Consider the following 16,322-nt stretch of genomic DNA (forward strand, 5'->3'; position numbering starts at 1 on the left):
CATTGCTGCCTCTGCTCCGCAGCCCCACAGAGAATGGGCGCCAACAAGGGCAGCAGCTCAGACGTGGGATGTTGGCTGCCGCACTCCCTGCCACCCTGGGGGAACGCATACAGTTCACCTGATGGGACCTTAGCGGAGTTATATCTCTCCTGCCCCCACCCCGCCAGAGGGGCTAAACAAAGTTTTTTTTAAGTTCCAGAATGACAGTTCTTCCAACCCACCTCTCAACCCAACCTGTGACCTCCTGTGTCCAGGTCACAGCGCTGGGCTCGAGGGTGGGCTTCTGAAGATGTCTAAGCTCATTCTTTAACCTTCCGGGGAGGCCCTGACGAGTCTGTGTGGCGTCCCAGCCGGTATCTCTTAATTCTGAAATGTTTATCCCAGAACAGGGGTGTGAGGTCTTCACATCTTCCCTCACCCTGATGTGCATGCAGGGCTCTGTGGTGGGGACAAGGCCTGGAGGCCTGTGTGTTCATCGAGATGCTCAAAGTCCCTTTGCAGGATGGGGTAAGAACATGGGAAGGCCTTTCCCAGAGTGACTGGACACGAAAAGCCGTCTGGCCTCCCAGTAGTGAATGGAGCAGGGACCAAAGTCTTCCCCAAATTCTATTTTACTATTAGACCTGCAAATGGTAAATATGATTATGACATAGATGGCTGATCTCTATCAACATTTCAAGTGCTTAATATGTGTCAGCCTGTCTGAAATACTTTCTAAGCATGCTCTCATTTAACCCTCACAAAAACTTTAAGAAGGAGGTATGTTTAGTCCCTTTGAAACAGAAGAGGACACTGAAGCTCAGAGAGGTTAACTAAGTCGCCCAAGGTCGCACAGCTGGTAAGTAGCAGAGCCAAGATTTAAACCTAGGTGGTCTGATTCTGGAGCCTGGCGTTTAACCACTTTGCAATAATAACTGCAGGAGAGCACTCAAGGGCCCCTGCAAGCTTCCTGAAGGAGGGACTGCCCTGGTGGAAATCACTCTTGAGCAGGAAGGTGGGAGGAGGGAAGGCAGAAGCTGAGCCTCAGTTTGGGGCTTGCTAGACCTGGAAGAAGCGCCCCTCGCTTTCACTCTTACGCATGCACACACTCGGGCAGCCAAGGCGAGCCTCCCAGCGCCCTCCACCCCAGCCACGGTCAAGACTCACCCTCTTTGCAGTCCTGCCGGTTCTCATGGAGCCGGTAGCCGTTCCTGCACCTGCACAGGTAGCTCCCGAAGGTGTTGACACATTCGTGCTGGCACCCGCCGTTGTCCTGGGCGCACTCGTCCTTGTCTGTGGAGATCAACGGACTCTCCTAAGAGGAACCACCAACTTGGGAACGTCCCTCACAGCCCAGAACCCAGCTCAAAAGGAGTCTCCACCAGGGAGTCTCCCTGTTTGTCCCAACTCTGATTATCCTTCCACGGGGCCGAGGGTGGGGCAGCATTCCTTGGATACTATCTGGCCCTGGTACATACTGAATTCCCCATGCTCCTAAAGCACTTTAATGTATATATAGGTTCTCCCCTCCTGCTCCCCACCCAAACCAAGGAGCTCCTTAAAGGATAGGCTAGTATTAATAATAATATTAACAATAATAAAAATAACCACCGTGCACTGAGTATTTACCCTGTGATGGACACTAATCACTCTATTATACCCTCTGTATTATCTAAGTTAATTCTCACACAACCTTAGGAGGGAGGTGCCTTTGCCCCCAAACCCTCTGTATTATCTAAGTTAATTCTCACACAACCTTAGGAGGGAGGTGCCTTTGCCCCCAAACCCTCTGTATTATCTAAGTTAATTCTCACACAACCTTAGGAGGGAGGTGCCTTTGCCCCCAAACCCTCTGTATTATCTAAGTTAATTCTCACACAACCTTAGGAGGGAGGTGCCTATGCCCCCATTTTACAGGTAGGAAAACTGAGGCTGAGAACGTTAACATGCCCAAGGTTACTCAGTGAGCAAGCAGTCTGTGTGACCAGATGCCTGGGCTGTTACTCCACGGCCCCACACCTCCTCCTGCCTGTGGAGCAGGTAAGCGTGCGAGCCTTGGGCCAGGCGGCCCAGTGCCAGCCCTGCTCCTCCACTTCCAGCTGTTGTGACCTTGGGGAGCCCTTGACTTCTGTACCTCAGTTGCCTTACCTGTAAAGTGGAGTCAGTTATGGTGTCCTTACCTCACAGGATTGTTGAAAGGAGGAAACGAATTAGTACAGGGAAAGCACTTAGAACAGCATCCAGCCCCGAGTCAGTGTTAGTTTTTATTTATTATTATGGATGGACTCAGATGTCAGCTGTTGCTGTCATTATGGATCTTGTAGCTCAAGCCGGCACAGCATGCAGCCCTCTCCTAAGCCAGCTTCCTTCCCTGTTAACCAAGGACCAACCTCCATCCCCAGCCCTCCCACCAGGATAACTTCAAGGGTCAGGGACATCTCCCTGCTCTCTGTACCCTCTGCCCACTGCGGGTAATGTGTCACTGAACACTTGGTGCTTTAGTTTTGCCCTCTGATTCTATGAGGACAACTAAGAATCCTTAAAGAGCCCGTAAAAAATAAAGAGATGAAGACCACCCAACACTTCAGTGCTGGAACCACGGGCTAGAAAGAGGCAAGGAAGGCTCCTCCCCAAGCCCTCTGGGGGAGTACAGCCCTGCCCACACCTCGGTTCCAGACCTCTGGCCTCCAGAGCTGTGAGAGACAACATTTTTTGTTGTTTTGAGCCACCTGGTTTGTGGTCGCTTGTTTTGGTAGCCCTGCAATAACATAGCCACCACGCTATAAAACCCGGACCGAGGCAGAGACACTGTGAGGGCAGGGGCAGCGGGCAGAGAGGAGCGGGCGGGTGCCCCGAGGCTGGGAGCCCACAAAGCCGTGTTGCCCTCAGCCTGTGGTCTTGCCCCCAAACCCGCACACCTGAGAAGAAGTGGGCCCTGAAGCCGCGTTTGGAGACCGTGTTGTCGGACTTGAACTCCACGCGCATGTTGTTGCTCTGTGAGGTGATGACCTCGGGCGTCTCGGAGCCACAGAACTTGCCGTGCAGCCCGGCGTCAGGGGACAGGCCGCTGCGCACCTCCACGAAGTCGTACTTACACACCTGCAGGGGGGAGTCATGGGGAGCCGCCCGGTGCCCGCCAGTCCCCGCCGCAGACCCTGGCGCATGGCAGGGCTGCCTTCCTGAGAGCTGCACCCTGCCAGGTGGGCAGTCGAGCTCTGTCAGGCCCAGCGGGAGGGTCCTCTCGACTCTTACTGGGATCCCTCCAGCCCAAGGTGCAGACAGGGGGCACGCCTGACTAGCTGTCCAGCTTTAGGGCTCTGCCTGGGCCTCGGCTGGCTGACTTGATCATTCCATGACCACCGCCCAAGGGAGGGAATGGGGTTTTTATGCCACCCTGGTCCCCAGCTGCATCTCACCGCCTCCATTCCTCCCAGCTGGATGCCAAGCCCCAGATTCCTACCCCAGGGGACGGACCTGTCCTGACCACCTCGCACCCCCCGCCCCCAAGACCCACCTCCTCCTCTCCTGTCCTGATTCTCCTCGGATTTATCAGTGATGAGAGGACCAAAGCCCTCCATCTGCAGAGGGTGTGCCGCTGGAACTGCCTCACCAAACACCCCCCAGATTCCGCCCAGCTACAACCCCACGACCCTAGGAGGCCACCTCCCCACCTGCTGAGCCCCTCGGCAGTTTTCAGCCCTGAGCCACATCCCAACACGCTCCCCAGTCAACTGGAGTGCAGAAACATACATCATTGCCTTCCAGTTCAAACACTTCAAACTGAAGGGAGATCCGGTACTGAGCGGGGGCCACCACTTGCCAGACACAGTTTTTGTTGGTAGGATACTCCTTTGGCCACCCAGGACTGGTGATGGTTCCATTCAGCTTGGTAATGAAACCGCCACAGGCCACTGCATGGGGGGGGAAAAAAGCAAGATTCATCTGGTTTTATTTCCAAGTGGCTGCAATTTCCCCCAAGCAGCAATAAGCCCTGCTGTTCTTTAATAACAGCAGCAATAAGAACAACAACAAATAGACCATCTGAACTGATTACTTCAGCCTCCTTTCTTCTAGTCTGTTTCAACTGAGGATTTGGAGGGAAGGAGTGGAGGACAAGTCTTTACAGCTTTTTTAAGAAAGACGATGCGTTTGTGCTTTATCTCTCACTCAGTGGCATAGCTGGGGACTTCACATGACTTGGACCAAGGATCACACACACACTTGTAGCTGCCCAGAGTTGCAAGATTTAGAAATGTTTGCACCAAGCTAGGCAATGTCCCTGGGTTCCACGAACAAGCAGACTCATTCAGGTGGACAAGGAAAACACCACCAGCCAGGTAGGAATGGAATGAATGAAATGCACTATTCGTTGAGTCACACCAAAGTGCTCATACTTATTCTTTGCTTTTATTTGCTACCTTAGTAATCATATGAATTTCACACAGTCACAGAAGAAAATGAACCATGGTTCCACCTGCACAATTGCTGGGGTGGAGTCCGATAAAGTCATCTCACGTTTGTGGCTTCATCGAGTTGTTTTTCCCCCCAGGAAGGAGGTGGATCATCCCCACAGCTGTCCATTGTTACTTCACAGCCAACCAGCTGCTCCATCTTCATCTGCCCCCCTCTCCTAAGACTTGTCCCCCATCCCCTCTCACTCCAGCTTGGCAGGTCCAACACCAACCTTCACACGCCTTCTTGTCAGAGGCCAGCTCATAGCCAGGATCACACACACACTTGTAGCTGCCCAGAGTGTTCACACAGCGCTGCTCACACCCGCCGTGATCTGGCCAGGAACACTCATCCACCTCTGTTGGGGAGGAAGTTGACCATGGTTAAGTCATCACAAAGCTGCTGGGTCTGTTCCCTGTCGCTTTCCACATCCCGGGATTCCCTCTAAGAAAAAGAGCAACTCCTGGTGACCACCTTCCAAGGAGTCCCCTGTCCACGTCTCAGAAACCAGCAGCAGCCACAGCAGCGAGTGGGATCTTGACAACACACAAGACTAACTTGTTAGCCAGAAGCAGGGCTCCTTTGAGAGGAGACTGGGCCTGGTATAACTTCATTCTTTGCAGGGTTCAGTCAGCAGTATTTGTGATCTTAGAAAATCTCAAAGTTTTCATACCAAAGACGATCAATTTCAATGCCGTAAAATTGGGGGTCCCCCATAAATGCAGAACGTCTCAGGACATTAAGCGAAGGGTAAGGACAAAGGGACACGTTCCTAGATGAAGATGTATAAGTATTCTCCAGGGATAGAACCAGAAGCTGTGATTTAGCATTTTATCACTAATCTGAAGAGGTGACCTTCAAGGTTACAGAAGACGCTGGCGCTTAGGTGAGCCAATGCCTCCAGGAGAAACCACAGGAAGAGGCCACAGAGAGACAGAGTTAGCAGGGGAGTTACATGGGATTCAGCACCGGCAAGTGTCCGATGATGTGTCTGGGGCAATTAAATAGCAGCAAGCAGGACGCTGTCCAGAGGGAGAAGGTGGGACTCATTGGAGAATCTCCCTGGACATGTCAGCCCATGCACCACTAAAGAAAAGAAAAACCCAGTTCATTGGGCATCTCCAAGAAGAGTATCAGAAGTAAAAGGAAAAGATCATTGTTTTCTGTTGCCAAGTTGTGGTACATTTATCCCTAAAGAGCATGCAGGTTGTAGCCTAACACAGCTGCAGAGTCTAATGAAAGGACAACTAGACACAGAGACATCTTCAAACAACAATAACAAAAGCCCAGCCTAGGAAGAAGAAAGGGTTGGAGAGTGGGTGGAAGTGTTGGTTCCTAACGCCAGGGAAGGCAAGAACAGAGCAAGGACAGAATTCACGAAATCTCAAGAGACCTCGCATTACACATAAAATAAATGAGGACATTTTCAAGTTGGTAAAGACTTGAGAAGATCCCCAGTCCTGCCACCTCAGCAAGGATCCATTTAGTAACATTTCTGGTAGGTGGCTTTCCAGACCCTGCTGGAAAACACCTAGATAGGAATCTTACTGTTTTTAAAGGTATTTCTTGTCCTTTGAAATTTGAATTGTTAAAAACTCTGACTCCTTGCAACTTCCAACCCAATGGTCCAGCAGAAAATGCAAACCTTCCAACCACCATATCTCCTTTTTCCAACTCAAATAAACTCCAACTCAAACACATTTCCTTCCAATCTCCCTGATCCATGATGCACAAAATACTCATTACCCAGTGGCTCATCACTGGGTGCAGGATAGTTTGTAAATATCCCATCATTTCATAGAGTGAGGAGTAAACTTAGGTGACTCTAAGAGTGATGTGTTCTTGGGCTCAACAAAAGCTTAAATAAGTCAGTCAGTAGGGGACACTGGGCTTAGGAGACACGCTCTAGACAAGGGGTTGAAGTTGTCCATAGCTTCAAATAAGTATAGGTATTAAGTTTGCTAAAGTAGTAACAATCCTGCAATTGTTTACTACTTTACAGTAGGCAAAGTACTTTCTCTGACATTTGCTGAAAAGTATAAAAGGAGGAGAATCAATAACAATGAGGAACAGAAAAAGTCCAGTCTTTAGAGTGAGCCAGACAGACCTGGGTTGGATTCACCAGGGGATCTTCCTTCAATAAACTGGATGGTTTGACCTTTCTGAGCCTTCCTCCACTTTTAAGATGAGAATAATATCTGCTTTTAGGGTTGTGGTGATTGAAAATGATGCCTGTGAAGTACCCAGCATATAGACACTCAGTACACATTAGCTATTGCTCTAGAAAAGAGCAGGGTTCCTTTTGAAATTCCAGTGGATGGAGAGACACAGTGATGGGAGTAGTGAAAAGGATAAGGTTACCTGGCATCCCTGAATCAGGGAAGAGTAGAGTAGGCCTGGAGAGGGGAGAGAGAGACAAGGCAGGAACAGAAAGAAGGAAAAAGTGTCAAGGACGGGCCAATGAAGGAAGACTAGACGGGCAGGAAGGCAGCACAGCAGAGTCAAGAAACTGGAGGGAGGGCGGAAAGGAACCATGGAAAGAGCCCATCAACATAGAGCAAGTTAAACAAAGGGCCAAGCTAGGTGGTTGGGGGAGAGGAGACTGATGCCAGAAGATGCGATAGGCAGGACACACGATTGTCATAGGCAAGAAAAGGAGGACCACTGATAAGTCTCCTGGCACCATCTTAGCCATGTGGAGGGAGAGAGGCTGGTGGATTGGATTTGCACCTAAAGCAAAGGGAGTATATTTCTTCCAAAGACTAGAAGGGTAGGGTGTTCGGCCCAGGAAGATGGGTAAAAGGTAAACCTTTACACCTGAGCTCTCTCCAGAAAGAGCAGTGGGATGTTTGGCCATTTCCACCCCTGCTCCAGCTCGGGTATATGGTGTGGAAGTGAATCAGGGGCCCTGCTCTCAGGGGGAGCCTGGGTGTCCTCTGCATCACCTCCACACTGGAATGAAGTATCATCTGCTTCAAGCCCACAGGCTCATGCTTGCTCTGGGCTACAGGGGCCAAGGCCAAGCAACCCAGAAAAATCTGGGAGAGTGTGGGGGTGGGAGAAGAAGCTGAATCAGGGATCAGCTTTGCTGACTCTGGCCTTTTTTTTTGCCTTCTCCAAGTAGTACCAGTGAAAGAAGGAACCATTCTGAGGTTAGATAATGAGATGACTGAGGTAGGATCCCAAACATTGTTTCAGAGAGAGTTAAGGAAAGGGAAGGCAAGGCACATCCCTAAGCTTTTGAAGTACCTCGAAGGGAGCCAGTCCCCCACATCACAGATTCCATGGTGGCCCATCAGCACTGGGACTGTGGAGCATGGGAATCAAGGTGGGAAACGCTCCCATTCTTTCTGTGGGGAGTGTGGCACCAAAATGGCCTTGCCAACCCGAAAATGCACTTGCCATCTCCCCAAGTAAGTGGAGATGCGAGGTGCTTTGCCTGCTGCCCGGCCAGCAGGCTCTGAGAGGGACTTCCATCTGGCGCCAGGAGAGGGATGCAGAGGCCAACTGGCACCCTGGACAGAGCCACGTGCCAGCTGGGCCCTGGGCAGAGACTCCCGCCAACTGGCACCAAGGCAAGAGCTTCTTTGGCTGGTCCAACTCTTCTGCGTGGCCTTTGTAGTTACTCTTCCACTTTCTTTCACTGGAGAAGTCCTGACACACGCACTGGCCCCTGTGTGCTCACAGGACATCCTACTGACAGCCTTGCTGGAAAAAGGCTGACAAAGAGCTGGCTGTGTCAGGGCTCTAGACCTGGGCTAACCTGTGCTAGATCCCATGTGACTACTGAACACTTGAAATGCAGCTATTCTAAATTCAGATGTGCTGTGAGTGTAAAACACACTGGATTTCCAAGACTTAGTGTGGAAAAAAAAAGCCATAAAATCTCTCATTAATATTGTGTATATTGGTTACATATTTAAATGATAGTATTTTTGATATATTGGATTAAATAAAATATAGTATTAGGGCTTCCCTGGTGGCGCAGTGGTTGAGAGTCCACCTGCCGATGCAGGGGACACGGGTTCGTGCCCCGGTCTGGGAAGATCCCACATGCCACGGAGCGGCTGGGCCCGTGAGCCATGGCCGCTGAGCCTGCGCGTCCGGAGCCTGTGCTCCACAACGGGAGAGGCCACAACAGTGAGAGGCCCGCGTACCACAAAATATAGATATATATAGTATTAAAACTAATTTTGCCTCTTTCTTTCTCTTCTTCTTTTTTTTTGTAAGGTGGCTGCTGGAAAGTTGAAAGTTACATTCGTGGCTTGCATTTGTGACTTGCCTCCTCTTTCTGTTGGACAGCACTGCTCTGCACTGTGGTCTCTGGCCTCATTCATCTGCGTGGGAACCCTGAAAGGTAGGCAGAGCAGGGAGCAAGAAGCCCAATCCACAAACGAGAATCTGAGCCTTATTCATTCATCCGCTGCCCTGTAAGTATTTATTGAGCCCACTGTGGGTCTGGCACTGTGACTACGGCAGAGGACAAAGCAGGCAGGATCAAGTCTCAGAAAGGAAAACTGACCTGCCTGAGAGTAGTGAGCTGGTAAGAAGTGTGAGGGCAGGGCTAGACCCCGAACGGCAGAGGCTAAATCCAGGGCCCTTCTCCCTATACTCCCATGGCAGAAGGGTGACGAGTGTCAGAATCAAATCAAAAATTCAAATCCCTTCACTTTACTTTCTCTTTTCTCTGCAGAGGAAAGAGAGTGGGCTGTGAAGTCCTGCACATGCAGGGCCTACTTCTAGCTCAGCCACCTTAGAACTTCAGTTTCCTCAATTTTAAAATGGGGGTAATAATGCCAAGCAAGGGGTTGCTCTGGAGACAAAGTGAGGTAGCTGGTACAGCTTCTGGCATACTCGATAGATGTCTTTTCTTTCTCCTTTAATAGGTCCCAAAGAGGCTTCCACCAGACATGACTCCTCTTTGAAGATTCAGGGTCAAGGTCAATGCCGTATAGTTCTTTCTCTTCTAAATGTGGCTCTCTACAATCCTTCTTGACATAAAAAAGGTGTCAAGCTGGGCCTGTGCACTAAGTTAGCCTAGATGGGCTTCAATTAACACCTTTACAGGCATCTAAAAAGCTGTTTGCCAACTGACATGTCCTTGAATATCTAGGCTGGGTGCTGACCCCACCCCTATGCTGAGTGAGACCCTCCTCCGATGTCAACACTTCCCTATCACTGCCCACTGGCTCACAGGTCTCCTTTGTCACCTTGAGCTCTTAAAGACAAGGACCTTGTTCTCCTCTGTCCCACAGCCCCGAGACACAGTTTGATGACTGCTGAATAAATATTCAAGGTAGAAGAGGGAGAAGATGGCATTTTCTAACCACTAAAATGGAGCTAGTTATCATGGTTGCTCAGAGCAGGCCAAGGCTCTAGACTCAGTCCCTTACAAACCGGTTTAGCATCACAGAGAGAAACACCCCTCTCCACTGCACTGACTGGCATCTCCAGTAGGGTTGCCACAAAAAAAGCAGAAGGCTCCATTAAAGTTGAATTTCAGATGAACAATTAATTATTTCTTAGTACAGTATGCAATATTTGGGACGTACATATACTAAAAGATCATTCTTTATCTGAACTTTGAATTTAACTGGGCAAACGGTTTTTAAAAATTTGTTCAATCTGGAAACCCTAACCTCCAGTTTTAGCTGGTTCTCTCAAAAATTGCAATGCTGATCGTCAGCAGAGCCAGGGATGAGATGTGGGTGGGCTAGTGCCAACTGGTTACCAGTTCTCTTACTGGAAAGAAGCCCCAACACCTAATTTACAGACCTGGGGGTGGAAGTCAGGGAAGGAGAAGGATGGGAGAATTAGGATAAACAGAATTAGAATAAAACCTCACGATTATCTGTGACGTGGTAAGTAAAATGAGGTCTCCCAAAGCCGTCCACATCATAGTCCTGGAACCTGGGAATGTTACCTTACCCTTACGTGGCAAAAAGGACTTTGCAGATGTGATTAGATGTGATTTCAGGTTCTTGAAATGGAAGATTATCCTGGATCGTCTGGGTGGGCCCACTGTTACCACAAGGGTCCTTACAACTGAAAGTGGGAGGAGGAGAGTCAGGGTCAGAAAAGGAAACGTGATGATGGAGGCAGAGGTCTGGGATGCAGCCCGAGAAGGTCTCAGCTGCCCTTGCTGCTTGAAGACCGAAGGGCACCACCAGCCAAGGAGTGCAGGCGCCTCCCCTACAAGCTGGAAAAGGCAAGGGATTCTGACCTCAAGAACTGTAAGATGATAAGTTTGTGTTGTTTTAAGCCACCACATTTGTGGTCCTTTGTTACAGCAGCGATAAGAAAGTGACACACGGCAACTGCAAGAAGAAGTTGTCACATCATTTTTTCCAGAGAGAAGAATAACCACTTCAGAGATTCCTTCCTTAGCAAAAAAAATTAATGGGGCTAAACATGACACCATGTGTGTTCACTTAATGCTATTTCATTTTCTCCTGACAATAACTCTGCGATAACCTGGTAGTATTGTTTCTACAGGTAGAGAGATTGGGGCTCAGAGAGGTTTTATCACTTGCTGTAGGTGACCCAACCAGCGCAGCCGCTAAGTCAGATGGGGGTCTCCCCAGGCTGAGAGACACCCAGCAGGTGCAGTCTGGGCTAGGGTGAGGCGAGGGCTGTGCACCTCTACTTCTACTAAGGCATCTCTACTAAGGCACCTCTACTAAGGCATCTCTACTAAGGCATCTCTCCTAAGGCATCTCTCCTAAGGCATCTCTCCTAAGGCACCTCTACTAAGGCATCTCTACTAAGGCACCTCTACTAAGGCACCTCTACTAAGATTCCCATGTCCTTCTTCCCACCACAACCACTAGGCGAACTGCATTTGAAATACACTTGATGTGGCTTGGTTTTTTGTTTTTTTGTTTGTTTTTGCTTAGGAAAGAATTAAACTTTGTCTCCGATTACTCAGAGCATTAGGATTCTGCTCTGTTTCTGTTTGGGTTTGCTGTCCCCAGATGGCTCAAAGCAGAAAAAAAAAAAAATCCCACAAACTTGTGTGGTACTTTTCAGCTTATGAAGTGTCTCCACAGCCATCATTTCATTGGGGCTTCACAGCTGGCTGGGTAAAATGGGCAGATTTCCTTCTCCCTGTTTTACAGAGAGGAAAACAGGGGCTTCAGTAAGGACAAAGGGATGCTTGCTCAGGGTCACACAGCTTGAAGTAGGTTCTTCTGACACCATCTGCTCACCTAAAACCTGGGAGAAGGGGATAAAGAGGGGGCAGATGGGGAGACAGAGTAAGGAAGGGACCAGGAATTCTGGGTTAGCACAGCCGGGAGCCCTGGTAGAGGAGGGAGGAAGGGGCCACTGATTGGGGACCACCAGTTGCAGACTGGAGATCTCCATTCAGTGGCTGCTGGTGTGCTGGTGGGCGCCCAGTCACAATGCATTGGGGAATAGCCAATATTTCGTCTTAGCATGTGGTCTGAGGAATTCCAGGGCTCTGAGAGCAGAGAAGGAAAACCTATCTATTCAAAAGAGTCTAAGGATGGACCTAGAGTCTGTCATACAGAGTGAAGTAAGCCAGAAAGAGAAAAACAAATACCGTATGCTAACACATACATATGGAATCTAAGGAAAAAAAAAAGGTCACGAAGAACCTAGGGGTAAGACAGGAATAAAGACACAGACCTACTAGAGAATGGACTTGAGGATATGGGGAGGGGGAAGGGTAAGCTGTGACAGTGAGAGAGTGGCATGGACATATATACACTACCGAACATAAAATAGATAGCTAGTGGGAAGCAGCCATATAGCACGGGGAGATCAGCTTGGTGCTTTGTGACCACCTAGAGGGGTGGGATAGGGAGGGTGGGAGGGAGGGAGACGCAAGAGGGAAGAGATATGGGAACATATGTATATGTATAACTGATTCACTTTGTTATAAAGCAGAAACTAACACACCACTGTAAAGCAATTATACTCCAATAAACATGTTAAAAAAAAAAAAAAGTCTTAGGAAGCTCGCTCTGCTGGGGCCAGGAATGCTGGTCTTCCCATGCCATTCTGCGTCTGATTTTATCAAGATCTTACAGAGCAGTCAGTCCCTAAGGTGGCACCAAGGTTGGTTTCCTGTGTGTGCCACACCTTCTCAGTCTCCCCCAGCCCCCTGCCCAGCTCTGCCCACTTGAGGGTAGGCTTGTAGACTGGGAGCTGATGCTTCAGGAGCTGAAGACCTGGGTTGCCTTTCTGGCCCACATCAGGGCATGCAAGGCAATGTTCTAGAAAGAGTTTGAGTTTAGGAGTCAGACTGTGTTTAGATTCTTGATCTGCCACTTAACTGAGTGACCCTGAGCAGCCCTTCTCAACCCTGATCAAGCATGATCTAAACCCAACTCAGAGGTTTATTTTGGGAATTAAATGATATAGTGTAAGTCAAGTACCTTGCACCGTTCCTGGCACACAGTAGGTGCTCAATTAATGATAGTGACTACACAAATATGTATTGTTATCAATGCTCAGTTTCACTAAGGTTCATGAAGTTGACCTTGGAAACTTATAAACCTAATTTCCAAGTGCGGCAGCACAACGTTCTCCCACAAAGAAAGAAGCCAAGGCTGAGCCTGTTCCCGAGTCAGTCGTGAACCCCGCTGGGGAATCTACGCACAGCTCTGAAACGGCTTGCTGCCTCCTCACTGCAGGAAGCCTTGTTTGGTGCTAAGGTTCCCTATGGGTTTTGTGACTCTTAGGCCAGGGGGGCAATACTTCAACCTGTGACTAAAATGGAAACAACTGCTAATTCATACCCTTGAAAAAATTGGCTGCAAAGCCTGCTTTATTGATAGAGCCATCAGACACAAACTTCATCCACATTCTGTTGGAGCTGGACTTTACATCCTCTGGCTTCTCATAGCCACAAAAGTGGCCAATCAGGGCGCTCTCTTCCGCAGGGCCGTCGCGGATTTCCAGGTAGTCGTATGCACAACTGTCATGTCTTTCGATCTAAACGGAGAAACGGAGACAACGTGAAAGACAGCAGCTTGGCCTTAAGGTTTTCAATTTAAGAAAGGAACCTAAATATCACTCTTGAAAATCTAACTAAGAGACAAAAGGACCCAAACGTGTCCTGGGCTTTTCCAAGCTGTCTCCTACTTGCGCAAGTCAAGGATGAATCAAGCTGCAAAGAGATTAAGTCATGATAAACAGGGAAGAAAGATTCAACAAAACGCCCTGGGATCCCATTCTAGACTTCTGCTTCAATTATTCCCCCACCCTCTCCAGCAGCCTTCAGCAAGGAGGCAGATGTGATTTCAAAGCCTGCAGAGGCTCTGATACCAGATGTCCTGGCAAAATGCATCATGGACTTGAAATGGCCTCTCAGGTTCGTTTTCAACCAAAAAATGGAAACGTATCTTTATAGAGCACAGTGTCTAAGATCAGCGTACTCACCTCAAAAGCTTGGAAGGTAAGCCCCACGTGAAATCCCTCGGAAACCGTAATCCTCCAAACACATTCCTTGGAAGGTCTGTAGTCATCCGGGTAGTTTGGAGATTGAATCTGACCGGCATCTTTGTTAAGGTCTCCCCCACAGGTAGCTTTAGAAAAAGAGCCAGGAGGAAAGTGGGGGGTCCCTGGTCAGAGCTTACTAAGAAAGTACACCACTAGGTGGCTCCACTTGCCAACATTTTCATTTCCATTCAACCGAGACTGTGCCTCCAGAAAGGCATAATCTCATGTGTTTGCAACTCTGAATTTTTCTCATATAAAGAAAATAACCATGTAGAGCAGTGGTTCTCTAACTTTGCTGTGCATCAAAATCACCTGGGAGATTTTTCAAACTATGGGAGCCAGGGCCACATCCCAAGAATTCCTGATCAAGCGTGTCTGGGCGATCACCAGGGGTTTGAGATCCCCCAGTGATTCTGATGCAGAGGGTGGAGGCCTCTGGTACAGAGTGATGTGTACACACGCACACGCACGCTATTTCCTTTATAAAAACAAAGCTTTGGTCTCTCCAAAATTACAATTTAAGTCCCTAAGGGGCCTTAATAACTATTTAGTGTTTTCCTTTGGGTGGAGGGCGGGCACAGGGGTAACTAGCCAGAGAAACCCAATATGTGGAACAAACAGAAGCAGAATTGCCCTGGTGGCAGCTGCCTAGAGCCCAGACCTACTGGTTCCCTCAACTCAACCACCATAGTGGCCTCAGAGGCCCTTCCAAGAAATGTAGCTGGAAATTCCTTGACCTTGTCCAAAGTCCTCTTTTCACAAATGAAACTCAGATAGGTTTGGATTCTTTGCTCAGGCTCACACAGTTATTCAGAGCCTGCTTTAATTTCCACAGTGTTCTATAACCCCCAACACCATCCCCGCTGGACTGGATAAGGGTTCAGCAGGGTGGTGACAGGTAGATGGCGCCTGTCCCGAAGGGAGCCCAGCTAGCCTCTCAGCTTCCATACGGTGGGAGAAGGGGACGGTGCTGCCCCACCCTCAGGGCTTGGGCAGCTGCCACACGTGCAAGGGTGGGAAGGGACACCAGCTGCACGTGAAGGACTGAGGCACATCAGGAGCCACGCCAGCGGCTTCTCTCGTCATAAACAAACCTTCATACACCGCGAAGAAGCCCTTGCCCAGGATGTTGCTGCTGCTTCGGAATTCCACCCAGAGCCGGCTGTCTGTGGATATGAGCTGCTCCGGGACTTGGTCGCCACAAAACCTACCTGGGAAGCGGAAAAGAACGGTCAGGCTGCTGGCGGACAGCACGGAGGGACTCAGTGCAGGCAGAGAGAGAGCAGTGCTGCTTCAAATGCGGTTCAAGGTGAGCAGTCCTCGCTAGGCAACTCATCCTGTAGCACATACAGGATTAAAAGCTGGGATGGAAACAGTCACATGCCTGTATGCCTCCTTCAGGAGAGTCTCAGACTCCAATCAATCAAATACCCTGAGTGTGGCCCAGGCACCCCCTCCCCTACCAGTGGGTCTTGTTGAGGTGCTGAGGGGGATGAGGACGTCCCAGCAAGGGCAGTGGTGGGATGGTGGTCTGAGAAAGTGATGAGTGTCCCCCCTGGTATTTCTATTACATATACACCCTTCTATTTGGGGGGCATGGCTTATGCCTTCCTTGTCTCGGGGAAGGGTTGCCAGAAGACACATGATGACAAAATCAGTTCTTGGCTTTTGGATTCCACAAGTCTAGCCACAATACCAAAGATTTGGGAAAATACACAGTGAATAAGAGCACATTTCCCCTGCCTTGTAGTCTTAGAAAGATTCCTAGGATGGTGGAGCAATCCTCTCCTAGAGGGAGAGAGAGGATTGGAGAGGGCACCATGGAACCTCTGAAAGGACCCTGTGCCCTGGGTGGAGAAGGTTGATAGAGACCCCGAGGAAGTTTAAGGAGCTGGGAGAAGCAGAGAGCTGTGCCCCCAGGGCAGTCCTTGGCACAGCCTGGAGGGGCAACAAGACCCTGGATTCCCCTTGTCCGACCTGGGGTCAGAACAGGAGTGTCTGTATGTTTTCTTAAGACATTAGGCCAGGAGACAGGCATGCAGAGTTCTTCAGGGAAAGCAGGACACGATGGCAGCAACAGGACTCCTGGGAGGGGATGGAAGCGACTTTCCCATAGCCCCGAGGGCCTGGGGAGCCATACATAGCACATCTCCCATAGAATGTCTTCTAGGGAGATGTGGACTTGGCACCAATCTGAACTGGCCTATGGCTGAGACAAGGAGGAGGCACCGCAGCCACTTAGGTGGACAGAGGACTGGAGACAAGAGGGGGATGAGGACATCCCAGCAATGCCAGTTGGGATGGAAATGTGCCAGACACCATGCCCTGGCACAAAGTGTGCCCCCCACTGGCACCCTGCGGGAAAAACCACAAATTGACTGTAATTAAGTTCCCACTACCTGATGGAAAGGGGCTCATAATTG

The 16,322-nt window shown here is 49.6% G+C and overlaps 1 protein-coding gene across 2 annotated transcripts in view; it reads right to left on the reverse strand.

Moving 5' to 3' along the window:
• TLL2 (tolloid like 2) overlaps nucleotides 1-16,322 on the reverse strand; it is a gene marked incomplete at its 3' end in the record, with an annotated part of 136,566 nt that overhangs the window by 8,773 nt on the left and 111,471 nt on the right. For both annotated transcript variants that reach the window (XM_082604196.1, XM_082604197.1), the window contains exons 11-17: nucleotides 14,994-15,110; nucleotides 13,840-13,985; nucleotides 13,197-13,392; nucleotides 4,664-4,789; nucleotides 3,730-3,890; nucleotides 2,898-3,078; nucleotides 1,147-1,272 (exon numbers count right to left, since the gene is read on the reverse strand). In XM_082604196.1, the coding sequence (XP_082460322.1) occupies nucleotides 1,147-1,272; nucleotides 2,898-3,078; nucleotides 3,730-3,890; nucleotides 4,664-4,789; nucleotides 13,197-13,392; nucleotides 13,840-13,985; nucleotides 14,994-15,110 (1,053 nt within the window). The remainder of the gene's footprint in view (nucleotides 1-1,146; nucleotides 1,273-2,897; nucleotides 3,079-3,729; nucleotides 3,891-4,663; nucleotides 4,790-13,196; nucleotides 13,393-13,839; nucleotides 13,986-14,993; nucleotides 15,111-16,322) is intronic.

Source organism: Mesoplodon mirus (genome assembly GCF_964341445.2).
Source record: "Mesoplodon mirus genome assembly, chromosome: 2".
In the NCBI taxonomy this organism is placed as follows: domain Eukaryota; kingdom Metazoa; phylum Chordata; class Mammalia; order Artiodactyla; family Ziphiidae; genus Mesoplodon; species Mesoplodon mirus.